The sequence below is a fragment of the Triplophysa rosa genome, linkage group LG6 (assembly GCF_024868665.1).
Source record: "Triplophysa rosa linkage group LG6, Trosa_1v2, whole genome shotgun sequence".
Classification (NCBI taxonomy): Eukaryota; Metazoa; Chordata; class Actinopteri; order Cypriniformes; family Nemacheilidae; genus Triplophysa; species Triplophysa rosa.
The window spans coordinates 9,203,748-9,222,148 of record NC_079895.1 but is presented as its reverse complement, the minus strand read 5'-3'; the positions used below and the strand labels follow the sequence as shown (position 1 = coordinate 9,222,148).

At 40.4% G+C, this 18,401-nt stretch overlaps 1 protein-coding gene across 1 annotated transcript; it reads left to right on the top strand.

Moving 5' to 3' along the window:
- The first annotated feature begins 6,395 nt into the window (after window positions 1-6,395).
- On the top strand, window positions 6,396-18,401 carry ankrd50l (ankyrin repeat domain 50-like). Its single transcript, XM_057336271.1, has 5 exons — window positions 6,396-6,653; window positions 7,234-7,929; window positions 11,876-12,123; window positions 13,153-16,734; window positions 16,989-18,401. Exons 2-4 carry the CDS (start codon window positions 7,460-7,462, stop codon window positions 16,731-16,733), a joined length of 4,299 nt encoding a protein of 1,432 aa, XP_057192254.1. The 5' UTR covers window positions 6,396-6,653; window positions 7,234-7,459; the 3' UTR covers window position 16,734; window positions 16,989-18,401.

Below are 18,401 nucleotides of genomic sequence, written 5' to 3'. Positions count from 1 at the left end.
GGTCAGCAGGGTCCTCAGGTGATACAGAGCTCTGCTGGAGAAGGTAGCTCAACCTGATGGCCCCACAATTTATACCCTCCACCAAGGACTGTCCTGCATGCACACAGGAGCTGGCAGAACACAGACGCCCACACATAGGTAGAAACATTCTGTAACATCCCCGCAAATGCACATTTGCACCCTTCCCCTGGCTCCCCCTACACAAGCTGGTCAAGGGTCATTTTTTGCCAAGGAATTTGTGATAGAGCATTGGTAATGGAATCAGTAACATAACTAACATAAAAAATGAGTGACACATAAAAAATATCAGTGATCCCTTTACAGGTCAGCAATTTACTGATATGATGGCCCGTATGATAACCAGATGATTATATTGCTTTAAATGAATCTGTCCCCCAATATTATTATTATAAACACGAGCCTCGTCTAAAAGGCAGAGGGGGAGGTGTCGCAGCACTTTACAATAACTCTCTTAGCATTTCCCAGAAGTCGAACTCTAAATATAATTCTTTTGAAGTCATGGTTCTTCATGGCGTCTATTAGCGCTAACTATCAGAAATAGATAGGACTATAATAATATTTATTTTTAATTAAGATATAGCGCTGAACTAATTAAAAAACACACATTCGTTTCCTTTTAGTCATTTCTATTTTTTCCTGTGATAAATTAATAGGTTTAATTGCGATATGGCTGGGCTGCACGATTAAGTCAAAAGCATATTTTTTACATTATTCCCCTTGATATTGTATTGTAATTATTAATGATGATTCGTCTTTACATTTTATAATGATTTCAAGGCTCCAATTTCGGCGCGGGATTGCGCATAATTTAAATCGCCTTAATAATGCGAGAAGTTCCGGCACAAGTGTTGGCCTATTTGCTTAATCTCGGATCAAATAATGAAATAAACATACTGACGAGAACGAAATGAAATCAACATGTGAAACAGTCTGTCTTTATTCTAGAATTTAATTATACAATCTCCGTACCAGCCTTCTCTGTCTTTAGGTCAAACTGGCCCATATTGCTTATACTGCGCTTCTGGAGCACTCCATCTTGTCCGAAAAGCAAAGTATGAAGTTATAAGCCTATTTCATACAGAGATCTCGGAAAATGAACTATTGGAAATAGTTCACGCAAAATGTGTCCCAGGATTTGTCTCGGGATGTCATATTATCACGCAAAATGTGTTGCAGGATCGTTCGATTTTGGTTCACACTGCCAGTGATTTTCTGGAATGTGTGCGTGCGTTCACACACATATCGTAAAGTTACAGCAAATATATAACATGTAATGTACTGTGTTACGTGCAATTTTTTTGTGAACGGTTAGGGCTGTCATGGTGAATGAAATTTACTTGCTGCGGTTTAGGTGGCTCAATAGCCACTTTCCTTATATTTAGTTCCAAATATAGGCCCAAATAAGATTTATTGTTGNGCACGCATTTAAGTCGTGGCCACAAGATAAGGATGTCGTTCCCTCAACATACTAAGTCGTGGCCACAAGATAAGGAAGTCGTTCCCTCAACATACGAAGTCGTGGCCACGAGATACGGATGTCGTTCCCTCAACATACGAAGTCGTGGCCACGAGATACGGATGTCGTTCCCTCAACATACGAAGTCGTGGCCACGAGAAAGGATGTTGTTCCCTCACCATCGGATCTTGAGGGAACGACTTCACATCGCGTGGCCACAACATAAGGATGTCGTTACCTCAACAAGCTGATCTCGTTGCCACAACATAATATCGCGTTCCCACGAGGTAACATCTCGTGGCCACAACATATTATCACGTTCCCACGAGGTAATATCTCGTGGCCACAACAAAACTAAGTGAAACGAGCATGTCCCCTCCAGGTCTCCGTATTTCATCATGCTGGAAGCGGCGTTATATTGTTTCAAAGACGCATAGAGCGGAGATATTTGTATTTTTATCGTGTGTGTGTGTGTGTTCTTAGTGCATTGTGTTTATCAATAGCTTAAAAAACTTTGTTTTTAACTATGTATTGGCAAGGTTTAATATGCCTGCAGGAATTATTCAATGCTGCTAAAACAATACAGTTGTTTTAGCTGTAAAATGGCATGTTACTCTGCAAGTTGTTATGTCAAGTTCATGCCCAGGAAAACATATGAAGCAAAGTGTTATTTGTCAGAGCTGTAATCACAGACAGGTGGTGGCTAAGTAATGGATATTATGAGCCTCAGACCCAGCTAACAATTTTTGGTTCCCCTAACGTTAGTTTTTGGTTACCAGAACGTTCCCCTAACGTTAGTTTTTGTTTCCCAGAACGTTATTTTCTAAGGTTTGATTTTGGTTCTCCAGGAAAGTTTTCTTTACATTAATAGAACGTTAGTTTCTGCTTCCCAGAACGTTATGGGAACAAAAAACTAACGTTAGGGGAACGTTACCCTAACGTTATAGAAACCATGAAACTAACGTTTTATTTCCGTAAAGATAACCAAAACCAAACCTTAAAAAAACTTTCTGGGAACCAGAAACTAACGTTAGGGGAACGTTCCCAGAACCTTAGCCTAATTTTTTTTTTCTCGGGTCGTTTGGCCTCACTACACGTCAGTAATGAATGCATTCATACAATCAATGCAATCATGAAATCAATGCATTAGATTATTCTTTTAGCCTAATAATTCCTTTTTCATTACTGAAGTAGCCTAATTTTCGATTTAAACTAGGGCTGCTCGATTATGACAAAAAACATAATCACGATTATTTTGGCCAATATTGAGATCCCGATTATTTAACACGATTACTCATTAACTTTTAAAACAACATAGAAAATAAATAACTGCTTTTAAACTGAAAAATAAATGTAAAGAAATAGCACAGCTGAACCATTGTAAGGAAAGGGGTGCGCTGTGGATTTATACCACTCCGCTTCGCGTCGTGCCACAACGCCCTTAGCTGTTATAAAATGCACTGTAACCCACTGCTTCTTGGGGCTTATTGCTTTAATAACACCACACTGTGTGTAGGCCTACCTCAACATCAGACATTATAGATATTGAAATAAAATAACCAATGACTTCAACACAATATTTAAAGCAGATTTTTATTGACTGAAGAATAAACATTTAATTATCTTCAGGCTAACAATATTCTTGTCTCACCACAGAAGTATAGCGTGGCTCCGTCTTTACATATAACAATCAAAAGCCCTGAGTTTCAGTCCTTACATCATGGTCTGTTGATTTAGATGTGTCAATCAATCGAAAATCACGAAAATATAAGTTTACTCTCAGATCTGTATGTTTTTAAATAAAAAATTAAGATAAATAAACCGCTAAACTAATGTGTTAGTGGGTGAGGTAAAACGAAATGACCGTTAATTTTTAAATGACGGGAGTGCGCGGCAGAGCGGAGTATGCACGTGCTCGAGCGCACACACATACAGTAACAGACAACCACACTAAAGAAATATGCATGGATATATATGATTGTATTTTCATTTAGCTTAACTAGTTTATTATTTTCAGCCATTAAAGGGCACATTTATTAATTTCATTTGGTCAGTATAACATGTGTTAATATGATCTTATAATTTCTGTATTGCACATGTCACTGACGTTTATCGGTTTTGACTATATTTACCATTAAAAAATAGCCAAAAAAGAACCATCAAGGAACGTTATTTTCTGGTTATTAAAAAAACAGCCTGCAACGTTCTGGGAACGTTATTTTCTGGTTTCAAAAAAATAAAACCTGAAAAGAACGTTCTTGGAACGTTATTTTTTGGTTCCCAAAAATAAGCAAAAGGGAACCAAAAACTAACGTTAGGGGAACGGTCTGTGTTTGCTGGGGACCTTGTAGTGTCCAATAGATCAACGGGTCCCAAACTTTTTCATTCCAGGACCCAGATACGTGCCAATTAAAAATATATACCTTTTCTTTATTATTTTTCATTGGCTTAAGTTATAAAATATAGATGTGAATCCTTACCCTAACATTTTTTAATTGGTTGAATGAAACCCTTTTTTCAGTGTAGTAGGGGTGTCACGGTTCAAACTACTCACGGTTCGGTTTGCGTCACGGTTTCAGGGTCACGGTTTCGGTTCGGTTTGTTCTGTGTTCAACGAAAAGGGACTACTGACAAATAAAAATAAGAACAAATAATCAAGCTTACAAGTAACAGCACCAATAAAACAACAGAGCAAAGCAGAAAATAAAATAAGATACGGTATATATACCTTTTAAGGTAGAAATGGATTAAAGTAATCAAATAAAACATAACATTGCATATGTACAAATTAAATAAAGATGAATCATAATTGAAGTTACAGAAGCTATTGAGTCACAAGTGATTTCCTTGACTTTTAACAGACAGCAGGAATATGCAGCTGTCGCTTTAAGAGGAATGAAACAGATCCAGTACACTGATACTGTACACATGCCTTGTTTTTCGTCCGTTCACTTAAGACATAACCTACTATGTTTGTTAAGATGCTCGACAAGAGGGGCATGTTGACCTACTTCGTGTGTGAATTTGTCCGTTTAAGCGCTTCAAAGACAACTCAATATTTGCACCATGTCTGAGACTCAGCTTTCCTTATGCGCGGTGTGAGAAGATCCGAAGCACAAGTTTTCTTGTGCATCATCTTGCACTTAAACGTTTAAGTGCAACGCCTTAACAAGGCTTGAATGAGTGTAATACTACAGCATATAAATAAAATATAAGTTCTACACCCAAAAATGAAAATTCTGTCATTACTCACCCTCAAGTTGTTGCAAACCTGTTCTAATGAACACAAATACATTTGGAAAAATGTTAGCAACTGACATTTCTGGGACATCATTGACTACCATAGTAGCCAATTATTCTATCTTTTATTTTTTTGTTCTGTTGAACACAAAATTAGATATTTTGAGGAAATTAGGAAAGCAAACAGTTCTAGAGCACCTTTGACTTTCATTTTATATTTTCCTACTATGGTAGTCAATGATGTCCCAGAAATGTCACTTGCAAACATTTTTCCAAATATCTTTCTTTTTGTTCAGCAGAACAAAGAAATGTATACAGGTTTGGAATAATTTGGGGGTGAGTAATTCATGACAGAGTTTTAATTTTTGAGTGGAGTATGAAAAACTCAAACCAAAGGTTTTCACCATACTTACTGATAGGTCAGATGTCAATATTTCATGGTTTAAATGCCCATGTGAAATCTCAAAGTAAAATAACTATTTTATGTTCTATCCCTTCTCCATATGTTGGGTATTATTCATGCTTTTGGTTTGTGCTTTTTAATTCACAGAAATCCTACAAAGTATGTTGTCTCTCAAAAACATTGTTTTTTGTCACATCCATAACACATTAGCTTTCCATCTTTTAAAATAGAAAACTTGTGCATACACTGATGTTTGGACTCTATCATCAGTGGTTTAGTAAAATACAAACAGATGAATCAGTACATTGCTAATAAATACTTTGAGAATTTACATTTCAAGTTTTGACTGAAAATGTCCATATTGCTGCAATTGCCCAATTGCATTACAAAATACCTTACTGTAAGATATCAAAATCATTATCATTGCTTGTCATTACTGTCAAACTGTTTTTTGTGTCATTAACCGCAACAACAAAGTCACGTTCCTCGACCCACAGATGATCAGCCTCTAAGGGAGATTTAAATGAACAGCTCTTATAGATTGAATATCTTTCTGTGTTAAACTGACAAGTAGTGACTCAATTGTCACCTGCAGTTCATTCAAAATTGATGATGGTGTTTAGAAGTGTAAAATCGTTATATTATTTTGTGTCACTCACATGTAACATACAAAACACACACAATACTTGGTTACTTGTCATTTATCAGACTTCCTTATTCAAAGCAACCCACAGTGTAGTATTTACAGGGAGTCTGCCCCAGTGGAGCAATGTTGGGTTGGGCTCCTCCCCCGAGGGCGCAATGGTTAGACCAGAGGATTCATGGATTAGCCCTGAAAGTTTAATCCTGTGACCTCTAGGCAGACATCCTGGATGTTTAACCACTACACGACCCCACCCCCACCACATGTTGTTTATTAGTTACTGGTTGATTTAGACGTTGGGTTGTGTGTGAAAAGATACAATGTCAGCACTGTATTTGTTGTAAATGAGGTTGCTGGCTGTTTAGTGGAGGCATGTTTTGTTTTATGGCTGCTAATAAATAGCAGACATGTGAGGTTTATTTAGAGCAACAGTATGAAGACTGTCTACAAGTTCTCGCTTTCTTAAGAGAATGTGTAAAGACAAAGAAAGAGAAACGCTGTATGACATCATGCATCTGTGTGTAAACTTTGACCCCAAACCCTAACTCCTCCTTTCTCATGGTCTCTCTCTCTCTCTCTCTCTCTCTCTCTCTCTCTCTCACACACACACACACACTCTCTCAGTCAGTTATTTCACTTCTTGCCCTGACATGTTGAGGAGCAAGAGGGGAGGAGAAAAAGGACCAGAAAAACCGGTAAGCAGCTGGGAGCCGGAGCGAGCATGCGAAAGGAGGAGTACATTTCAGTCTGCCGAGCAGATCTATAAGAACTGCGAGGAGACAGAAAAAAGCGACATAAAGCCACGGAGAGTAATAATTACAGAAATACATCTGAGGCGAAACTGAAGACATGGAGAAAACATAAAGACAGAAGATAGAGTCTTTGTCAAAGTAAGATTTTTCCTTTGTTTCTTGTCTTTCTCTAGCTTCCTGATTTTTCTGTCTTTATTTCTCAGAACAATTTAAGTTCAAGTTGGGTCAGCAGTACCTGTGCACACAAGCTAGATTTTTACTCGCATGGAAGTTTGACAGATACAATTTACCAGTCTTTCTGTTTCTCTTTCTCTGGCAATCTTTCCTTGTCACATGGCATAGGCGGAACGTACACAGCCTTTGACAAGCCGAGTTAAATGACCAGATAACATTTAAAGGCAAAGTGTCGTGTTTGTGCCAATGCCATCATCAGATGCAATTCAAAAATAATGGCTGATTTTAATCAGTTTTCCCAACTGCTCCGCTTTTTCTTTGTCAGACAGATAGTACAGACCCCAAACATGCACCGTTGGTTAAGTCAAAATCACCATGTCGGGATGTCCACAATGTTTGATAACACAACAGTGTTTACACTTCTGAACCTACAGATAGCCTACCTATAGTCGTGTGTGCATACCAGACTGACACAAAGTATTCAAACATAAAAAATGACACATTTCACCATAAACTCAAGCTTGATGTTTGATTTATTTTACAGGGCTTCTAGCTAATGGCGTGACTAATGATATTGCAAAATATAAACACACCTGCAGCCAACAGTCATCCGAGGACACAATCTGGAAAACTTCAATACCGATCATTTGCATGCAACACAACACATCCCTCTGCTCATTTTAACTACATCGAAAGCATTGGATGATTAAACAGATCCCGAGAGTGTCTACTTCGCTTCTGTGTAGGACTATGGAAGACGGAACATCCTCATGGTCCATCCCTGTTTGTCTCCAGAGGGCCAGATGAGGTGCACGTTACCCAGCTTGTTGCGGGGCCGGTGGTTCCACTGCCGTGAATGGGCCCTTGAGAAGATACAGAGATGTCTAGAGGCACGGGATGGCCCCAAAGCAGCAGAAGGAGCGGTCCGTTCCCCTCCAGGGGTCCTGGTGACTGGAGGTCCTGGCACGGGAAAAACAGCCCTCTGCACAGAATTGGTTTGGCCCCAGTCGGAAACATGCACTGCAGCGGGGTTGGCATCACGCTGTCTGGCTTGGCACTATTGCCAGCGGGAGGATGCGGACAGCACAGAGGTGTGGAGATTTGTTCTGGAGCTTGTTGAACAGCTGAAGGAGAGCCCGCTTTTGGGAGCAGACTATGTGAAAGTAATAAGCATACCTGCCATTGCTGTTGTCCTGGAGCCTCTTCATTGCCAAAGAGCACCTGATGAAACTTTTAAAAGGTTGGTGTGTTGTAATATGCTTCATTATTGAAAAGGGATAAAAATTCTGTCATCATTTACTCACCTTTGAGTTATTCCAAATCTGTATAAATTTCTTGGTTCTGATGAACACAGAGAAAAATATTTTGAAGAATGCTTATAACTAAACAGTTCTTGGACCCCACTGACTACCATAGTAGGAAAAATAAATTAATATTTGTTTTTGTTGTGTTGTGTTGTGTTGTGTTGTGTTGAACACAAAAGAAGATATTTTGAAGAATGTAGGAAAGCAAACAGTTCTGGGGCACTTTTGACTACCATTGTATTTTTTCCTACTATAGTGTCCAAGAACTGTTTGATTACAAGCATTCGTCCAAATATCTTTCTCTGTGTTCAACCAAACAAATGACAGAGAACGTTCTGGCATGAAACTCTAGATGGTGCGGTCCTACAGTCTAAACCAATCTGACATCATAACTTTACTACACGGCGCAGCTGATTGGTTCCTTCCATATCAGCAGCCAATGAGCTTGCTGCTCTATTTAAATCTTGGCTAGTGATCGTTGTAGCAGTGCAGCGCATTTCAGAAACCCTCCTCCTTCCCCAGCTCCACATGTATAGATCGGCTACAAGGTTATCACGTAAACTATGTGGGATTTATTCATATATGTGCAGCAGCAGCAGCATTCCTATATACACACATGTTGTGGATGAATTAGCAGTAGCAAGTCTCCATACTTGCTCCGCCGCATCAGCAGCAGCCTAGCAGATCTATTCCGCCAAGAACTAACACATTTATGTCACGTACACTACCATGCTAAACCCGCCGAGAGTTGTCATGACAGAAATACATTTATACAGGTTTGGAACAACTAGAGAGTGAGTAATTCATGACAGAATTTTCATTTTTGTGTGAACTATCTCTTTAATAATATTACTGTCTTTATGTCTAGTGACTTCGTAGTTCTTTCAACTTTTCTGTTAAAAATGGATAGTTCTGTCCTTTATTCGGATTGGTCAGTAGTTGTGGATTATTTATGATAAGCACAGCTGTGAGCTGCTACTACTTTAGCAAGCTACTATTTGCACGACAACCATAGCTCATCATTATTTATGTTAAATACTGATGAAACCTTCTGTCACTGTTTACATGTCTGGGACCAATCCTTTTCGTTCACATTTTTTCTGCTGATGTCTTCTTCAACACGATGTTGCTTTTGCTTCAGTATGCAACAAATCACTCTCTGTTCTTGGTCCCTTGAGACTTTCTTTCGTCTTCCTTTAGTTCTGTAAGAATTTTGCGTTTGCTCTGTACTCTTGTGAGAAATCCCAGATGTTTCACAGCTAAGCATTCGGTGTATCTTACACACTCCCTCTGTATTTCACATTGTTTGAGCAAGGAAAATGACGCTTCAATGGGGCTTTTAAATGAGTCAAACATTGCATTGTGAAATCTAGTGTAATAATAAATGACTTGATTTATCGCCTACATATTAGTTTGGCCCCAGAACATTTAATAACTTAACATGGGATCAAATAATCAGTTAAACCTGATTATTAAAATCTGTATAAAGATGTTTTATGGCCTTTCTAAAGTTGCTTGTTTTGAATCTACTCAACATAAGCTTCTCCTGGTCTATTTGACAGTAGTGTCTTGCCTAAACAAGGTTTCTTTTATTATTTCATTCTAAATCACTCATTCTTCTCTCCGACGTATCTTCGTCTGGTACCCTTCAGAAAGGCATTCTCTGTGTAGAAAGCAGGAAAGAGGCCATTGTTCTGCTTTTCTGTCGCATATATTTATTCCTCTCTGCGCAATAATGATGCCTATTCACAGTTTTCACAATAGTCCAGCGTAGTGCAGATGGATGACGCTATTTAGAACCTTAGAAAAAAATGGGGCACAGATTGAGAAATGTGTAGTTGGGTGCAGTTGTTTTATATTTCTTTCTTTGTAATTATTTGGTTTTTGCTTACGCTAGTTCTCACACAACTGATGTACAAACCACATTTTCCTTATGTATGCTGACAAACTGCTGTGATGTTTTTCTCTGGTCCAAGTGAGAGAATGTAGGAAGGGTTAGCTTAGAGGTGAAATGTTAGCGGCCGTCCCGGCTGTATTTACTAACGTGGTCTCTGATGTACATAAGCTATCATTAACACAAGTTCAGTGTTTATTTGACATAGACAACTAATGATTTACACTGTGTGGACTGTTTATTTTATCAGGACATTCATTTTTGTACTGCTAAAGTATTAAGATATGTCCACTTCTGCACAACGCATTTAACATAAAAAATTGTTTACTTTTAGGTTATTTTGAAGCTCAGTAGATAGTTAAGTTGTATTTATGCTGGAAATATCTTGAGGGTTATTGTGAAAAATAAGTTTTAATTCAAAATGAAATTGTACTTAAGGCACTTATGCGTTTTTGTTTTTTTACTTGTTTCAGGTTTTGGCAGTTAGGATATGCAAATGATTCAAGCTAAACCAATGCTAGATTGCAAATCCTGTATTCTTAATTTGCCTGACCATGACCAACCCCTTAAACCAGCCATTCTTTGCACAACAGAAGGATAAAAATAATAACATCAATCATTTCTTTAGGCTTGATCTAACTTAACCCTTCACTGTTGAATAGTTAGCCTTAAAGCTGATGCAATTTAACTAGCATGGCCAATCCTGAGGTCAGTTTGTTGTTCTAGACAGAATAAGACAGGAAGTATGTTTATTAGGTTGTTCAAATAAGAGCATTGCTCAAATTTATGAGAACCCGTGAGGTGGATATAAAATCAGGAGTTTGATAAACACAGCATGTTGATGATTAGAATATAATACGTTTTATGTGTATAGACGGCTTCAAATTAACAACATAAACAAACATTACTGCGCATGTGTGCTTTTGTCACCCAAACTTAATTTACGGTACACATTCGCAAAGAATAGAGTTCCTTTAGATTATTTCTGATAACAAGCAAAAGAAATAAGTAAATTACATTAGCTAGCAAGTTTAAAGTTTGTCTAGCCAGTATTATTTTGGGATATCAGTAGAAGAACTGTTACTTGGCTAAACTTGCCAAAGTTACACGACCCATTCAAGAAACTGTTTAATTAATATAATTAATATACTATAAAATGGAACAAATTGATTATTTAATACAATTGTTATACAATAAATATTAATATTAATAAAAATTAAATTACATTTAAATTGTCATATTATTAGCCAATAGCGAGACCGATCAACAAACACAGACCAGAAGTTAACTTCGGGTCAGGCACTTGAGTCCAATGAAACCGTCTATAGCATGGGAAAGAAGCATAACCTGAATCATTTAACCAGTTCCAGAGTTTACAGTACATTAGGTCTGTATTGAAACATTCATAAATCAGCATCTTCTCATTATCTGCTGATATGCCTTGGAAGCAGGAAATCACTGAGCTTCCATAGCACTGAGTCACCATGTTTCTGCAACCACACCTCAAGTCAGAAGAAGCAAAAAGTGAGAATGAATGAGAACTTTTAATGGGAGGTCACTGGATGGTTAGAGAAAATACATTAGATATGATTTATTATAAATAAATTCTTGACTTTATTCCACTGTGTACAGAAAAATGCACTTCTGCACATATGTTTCCGTCTCCGATAAGCTGAGCTTCAGCTCTGGATTGACTTTCATTCATATGTGATGACATGTCTATCCAGTTTTCAAGTTCCAGTTTCTAAAAGGATTGAACTCCTCCTTTCCTTGCTTGTGTTGTGAAGAATATGTCCTTCTTTCCTTCTCCTTCCTCTGGCTCTCACACTTCCTCCCCTTGTTTTTTTTTCTTTGTCAGATGTTTGTGTGACATTAACAGTGACCACTTGTTATGAATGCTCTAGCTACAGAAATGCATTGGATATGGATGTGCATTTATCTGTGTCTCCGTAATAAAATGTATTTGTTGTTCTCTTTTTCTCTTTTAGGGCAATATTAGAGCCCCTCTCATCTTTGACACCACCAGCTCACAGTGTGTTTATAGTGGTGGATTCCCTTGACTCGGGATGTTGTGGAGGAGATGGGGTTGGACAGGGGTTGATTTCGGGATCTGCGGCCATTCCTAGTTCTTCTATTGCAGAGCTCCTTTTCAAACACGTACAGCTTCTGCCCCCGTGGATCTTGCTGGTCTGCTCTGTACGCCGTCAAAACAAAGCCATTTGCAAAATGTTCTCAGGTATAGCACATAATTCACAAACCACGTTTGAAGTTTAAACCCTACGCAAAAGACTAACACTCATTAATATTAAACAGTGCTCTCATCATTTTAGTCTCCTGTGTGAAGATGGGTTTTTTTGTGCATTGCTCACCAAAGTTAAGAATGTAAATAGGGACTTCATATTCTGTGTTTTTTACCCTCTTGCAAAAACCCACAAGTATGCCCACACATTTGTATAAATGTGTTCTACAGATTTCATTAGTAATTTGCTTTTTTTAGATTGTTTAGTACCTGACGTGTAAGTGCTTTGTTTTGTTAAGTAGATGAAATAACCTGCTTTAATGAGATGAGAATCCTACGCACTCATTATTTCTAAGTGGATGACATGTGGTTGCATAAAAACTGAATCTAAACGCAAAGTCCTTAATATATTGGATGGAGAATACTTAAGGACCATGATAATTTACCTCTGCCCACGAGACTTATGCCACCATCAGACTAGACTTTCAGATTTTGACATTTCTATGCAGAGCCCTGCGTATATGAGTAGCAATCAGAAAAAGCAATGATTAAAACCTTTTTTTAATACATTTATACTTTTTTTATATATATTTTCACATTTACACATCATGGATTTTGATGTATTTGCACTGTTATTATTATTCTGAATTTTCAAGCTGTATTGTTCAAAATTGGATTGTGTGCTTTTAATAGTATTAGCATTTGCATCTGAAAAGGTCACACCAAGGCGTATCAATCTTGTTTTGGTCACACATCATCACATGATACAAATTCGCAAGTCAGAGTTCACCAAACTTGACCTTTGAAATGCAGTGAAATTGCACATTTCTTCACAGGAGCTTGAGTTTTGGGTTGGCTGCATTTGTGTGTTTGAATGGAAGTCAACGAAAAGTCTAGTGTGACTGCAGCATCAGAAGAAAATTAACTTTAACTAGCTTTAACCGTTCATTTGTCTTTTATGTACATCTCTCCATGTTTTGTTGTGTATTTTGCCTCAGTCTCATCTCTTACCTCTCTACCTTGCAGGTTTTCGGCGGTTGTGTCTGGATGACTTAAGAAAGCCTGCAACTGTACGAGATGTACAGCAATATATCCTGCGAAGACTTGACAAGGATGGGGCTTTGAGAAGACAGCTTACACCGGAGACAGCTGAAATGCTTAATCTTTTGCACATCAAAAGTGGTGGCTGCTTCTTGTTTCTTGAACGGGTACTAGATGGTGTTGGTCATGGCCTTGTAGGACTTAGAGAAATCAGAGACATTCCTGGCACTCTGAATGGCCTTTACCTCTGGCTCTGTCAACGACTCTTTCCCCGAAGGCTGTTTGTTCACATTAGGCCTTTGCTGAATATCCTTTTGGCATCTCCAAAACCTCTAACAGCTGAGCAGCTCTACACTGTTGCCAAAAGTCGTGATTTCTACCTTGGCCTTGGAGACTTCCATTCACAAATGCGGGCTTTGGCATCTCTGTTTGTAGAAGGTCCCGAGGGCAGTAAACTGCTCTTTCACAGCAGCTTCGCAGAGTGGTTAACTGATGTTAAATATTGCACACAAAAGTTTCTGTGTTGTGTGAAGGATGGCCACCTTTCTTTGGCTGTGTCCCTCTCTTTTAGAGCCAGTAGTTTGGGTACAAAGGAGACTTGCCAGCTGGCGCACCACCTCCTTAACTGTGGAATTCATGAAGGGGAACCAACCATGCTGGCACTGTGGTTGCTATGGACTGGGGTTCCAACTTTTAGCCGTGTCAGAAAAGAATGTTCTGCTAATGTGCCACCGCTGCCTCCTGAAACACCTGTGTTAGTCCAGCAAGATGTACTTCAACTTTTGATGAAAAGTGGAATCTACCCTGCCACCTGTTCACTAGACAATAGCTCCAGTGTTGGGGTCCACTGCTTTGGAGGAGGAGGCAAGATTGTAAGGCGGGCATTGCAGAGGGAAGACTCCGTGAGAGCACTTCTTGATAGTGGCATCAATGTGAACCATACAGATCCAGATGGACGGACTTTATTGGCAGCTGCAGCTCATGCTGGACTTGCAGATGTGGCTGCGTTGCTATTATGCCGTGGGGCAGACCCATCACTGAATGACAACCAGGGGCAAACGGCACTGACTCTCGCTGCCAGACAAGGCCATGTGGGAGTATTGCAGGTGTTCCTGGACTGGGTGCAGGAGCAAGGAAGCAAAAGTCCCACTGCACGAGCGTTGCTGGAACATGCAGACAATGAGGGATGGACTGCGCTGCGCTCTGCTGCGTGGGGTGGCTACAAGGAAGCTGTGAGTTTACTTCTGGAAGCAGGGGCAGAAATTGATGGCTGCGATTCAGATGGCCGCACAGCCTTGCGAGCAGCGGGTTGGGGAGGACATGAGGAAATCCTATTGACTCTTCTCGATCACTGTGCTGAGGTAGACTGCGCGGACCGTGAAGGTCGTACTCCACTGATAGCCGCAGCCTACATGGGTCACAAAGAAGCGGTAGAGATCTTGCTTAATGCCGGTGCTAATGTAAATCTTTCAGATGGAGATGGACGCACAGCTCTCTCTGTCGCTGCACTTTGTGTGCCATCAGCAACCGGAGGACGAGGACATGGAGAGGTTGTAAGCCTGCTGCTGGAACGGGGTTCTGATCCAGAACACAAGGACAGTGATGGAATGACGCCGTTATTACTGGCATCATATGAAGGGCATGAGGAAGTGGTAGAGCTCCTTCTTGAAGCTGGGGCTGACGTGGACGAAAGCTCTGGAGCTCATCCCTCTGCCATCACCCCTCTTCTTGCAGCTGCGGCAATGGGGCATGCTGGCACGGTTAACCTTATGCTGTTCTGGGGGGCAGCAGTGGATGGCATTGATGGAGAAGGCCGCACTGCTCTTTGCTTAGCTGCAGCAAAGGGTAGCGTTGAAGTTGTAAGAACGTTGCTGGACCGGGGTTTGGATGAGAATCACAAAGACGACTTGGGATGGACACCGTTGCATGCTGCAGCTTGTGAGGGCCACAAAAGTGTATGTGCAATACTGACAGAACAAAGCAGCATGGCACGTGTGGGTGAGCTTGATGTAGAAGGTAGGAGCCCTCTAATTCTGGCAGCACAAGAGGGGCACTGCAGCACAGTCAGACTCTTACTGGACCGCCGGTCACCTATTGATCATCGTGCATATGATGGACACTCGGCACTCACCGCAGCAGCTTTGCAGGGGCACGGAGACATTGTAGAGCTGCTGATGCGTAGAGGAGCCGACACCGATGTCCGAGATGCTGAGGGAAGACCTCTTCTTTATTTGCTGGTCCTAGAGGGCCATTTAGACATGGCTGCCCTGCTAATAGAAAAAGGTGGTGTCCCTCTGGAATCAAAGGATGCAGAAGGACGAACAGCCCTACATGTTGCAGCTTGGCATGGGGACCTGGATGGCATTGCGATGTTGCTCAAATATGGTGCTGACCTAGATGCACAAGACCTTGATGGTCGGCCACCTTTGCACTCTGTGGCATGGAGAGGTCATGTAGATGCTGGCAGACTGCTTCTTAGAGCCAAGGGTCTCAATGTAGACCTAGCTTGCAAACAACAGGGTGCCACAGCACTTGGCATTGCTGCTCAGGAGGGGCATACTGAAATCGTTGCTATGCTTTTGGAAAAAGGTGCAAAACCAGACCACGTGGACCGGTATGGTCGCAGTCCAGTAAAGGTAGCAGGAAAACACGGCCATTTCTTAATTGTCAGACTGCTAGAGAGCTACGGAGCCAAGCCTTTTTCAGGCATTATACCATTCTCACCCAGCGGTGCACCGAACACTTTTTACCATTCATCCACGAAGAACCAGGTGTCCCATAGCTCAGGAGAAGTGTGCATAAATGGAGCTCTCACCACATCTTCTTCCTCCTCAAATTCTGTTTCTGCCTCCTGTTCCCCAGCTTCTACAGCAGAGCGTTTCCACTCCATGCCTGCCTCACAAACGTCCTCCTCCACCTCTCACTCTCTGGCCACAGTGCAGACTGTGCCTGCTGACACCCTAAATTTCATCCAGCAGATACAACAGCATTCGCTTCCTCGTTCTCGCAGTCGGCCTTCCACCTTGCCTCTTCATGGCTCCAACCCTGCCAGCCTCCAAGGAAGAGCTTCAAGGCATAAGCACAAGGCGCCAACCAGTAGCAGTCCTACACATGAACAGTGCACATTTAATGAACTGCAGGACTCACAGAAACCCATCAAAGGGCTCGGATCATCAGGGGATGGGAACTACCTCTTAAAACCTAAAACTCCTTACATTATAGAGGAGAGCTTCAAACACTCTGGAGGAGTAGACTTGAAGTGGAACTCGGTAATGGCTTCATTAGGAGTGATGCCAAACCAGGAGGGCCAAATTAGACAGACAAAAAATCGAGAAAGTCCCCCTGTGGGGTATCCACCTTTTTGCCTCCAATCCCATGCACAAAGAGATGATTGGGGCAGCTTTCAAAAGACACCCATGGACTTTTCTCCACCTAGTGCCTTACGCGATGAATCTATGTTTAACATGACATCTACTGATCCACAGCTGAATCTCAAACAGGCAATTAAGCTTCAGTTTGAAGGGCCAACCAGTGCAGCACTTTATAAGCGAGAAACCCCTCTCTGAGGTGAGACATTTGATGAAGTTTCTGACACGCAAGAACTTTTAAATGTTTTAATATTATTACATTTTACAATATAATATCTTACCATCTTAAGACTGACATTCTAAATTGAATGTAAAATATCCATAGTTTGCAGCATCTCAGAAACGTTGTCAGATTTGCTGAATGGAAGTGAAGAACATGGCCCTTTCAACTGCAGACTTTATGACCAGCACTTTGAATGTCTGGAATTCTAATGACAACTCTGTCTGTTGTAGGCAAGCCTGGATATTCAGGAGTTCAAGGAGGTTGATGGTGGTGAGGGTAATCACTGCACTGTCTTGAGAGCAGAGGTGGATGGCAGATGAGAGCGTCGTAACACACTGACCTCCACCCCTTTTTAACCCGTTGACCCCAACGCACAAAAGAAAGGGGGAGGACAGAGGAACTTAAGTTCAAAGGCTCAAGCTGTTTAAATTCCAGAGCTTTTCCCCTCATCACAATGGAGAGCTGCTCCCTCATACTTTACTTTTACAAACACAGGAAAATGTATTTACATTCAGATGGGACACTTTTGGAGATTTTCTCAGCTGGGATTGTGCATTTGCAAAAAGTCTGTGTATATGTACCCCAGGGATATTTGTGCGTATAATAACTTGGCATTAAATGCATAGGCATAGACGTCACAGTCGCACTCTTTTAGCGTTATACACAAACAGCGGGGTTCGTTGTTTCACTTTGAGCCCGAGACAGATTTTCTCATGGGACAATAAAAAGTTTACCTTACCTTACCTTACCCTAGTCCCAGGTAATGGAAACAAAGTACACCTTCATTGTATATTGCTGAATAATGAGAGCTAATATTTGGCATATTTGGAGCACATTTTCTGTACATTGTTCACATATTTGGTGCCCAGGGTTGGACATGAAGGGCTTTTTTAAAAGCACACAAGGATACCAACAAATTTAATGCCACGGTCACTTAGAAGTTTTGTATGTCAGAAGGTTTTCTGAGGAATTGAAAAAATTGGTAATGTTTTTGTATTTTAAACATGCTAAAGTTGATGCACAGTCTGTTCTAGGACATAAATATGTTACTGTTCTTTCATCCGTTTGAGTTTTGATTTTACTCATTCTAGCATTATTGTTTTGTTCCATTGTAATATTTAAAGTTATTTGGTTGATTGAGATTAAAACATGGCAGAAGCAGTAAAGGGCAGTAAGGATTCAAACATAGTGATTGCATATGCTTGCTTGCCAACATACAAATGGATGCCTGGAAAACAGCGATTTTTTGTGTCCTGGTCCATGTGGACCTTCAGCACAAAACTGTTTGTCGGATACTCTTATCTGACAGACCCAAGTCAGTTCATGATGCTTGCTGCTAACAATCTGGCGGGTGTGTTAAATATAAGAGGCTTACATAATGTGCATTGCTGTGGGTCCAGGACCAGAATTAAAAACCACTGGAATAGAAGGATAAAAACATAACAGTCATAAAAAGTGAAAGGGGATAGAGTGATGTGAATTAAACACTTTGCCATAGGTAATTTATAATGTTTATACTTTTTGTATGTTACATTTTATTGACATGCACTAATTAAAACAATGTTTATGAATATAAACCTCTGGTTGATTTTGTGCGTTTTTGTGCCACCATACTGCACTACTGCCACCTTACAGGGCACATA

Excerpts from the sequence above, each read along its gene's own strand:
- ankrd50l (XM_057336271.1), top strand. The coding sequence starts at position 7,460 with ATGGTCCATCCCTGTTTGTCTCCAGAGGGCCAGATGAGGTGCACGTTA. Across the intron at positions 7,930-11,875 it reads CCTGATGAAACTTTTAAAAG|GGCAATATTAGAGCCCCTCT; the intron begins GTTGGTGTGTTG and ends TTTCTCTTTTAG. Across the intron at positions 12,124-13,152 it reads CATTTGCAAAATGTTCTCAG|GTTTTCGGCGGTTGTGTCTG; the intron begins GTATAGCACATA and ends TCTACCTTGCAG.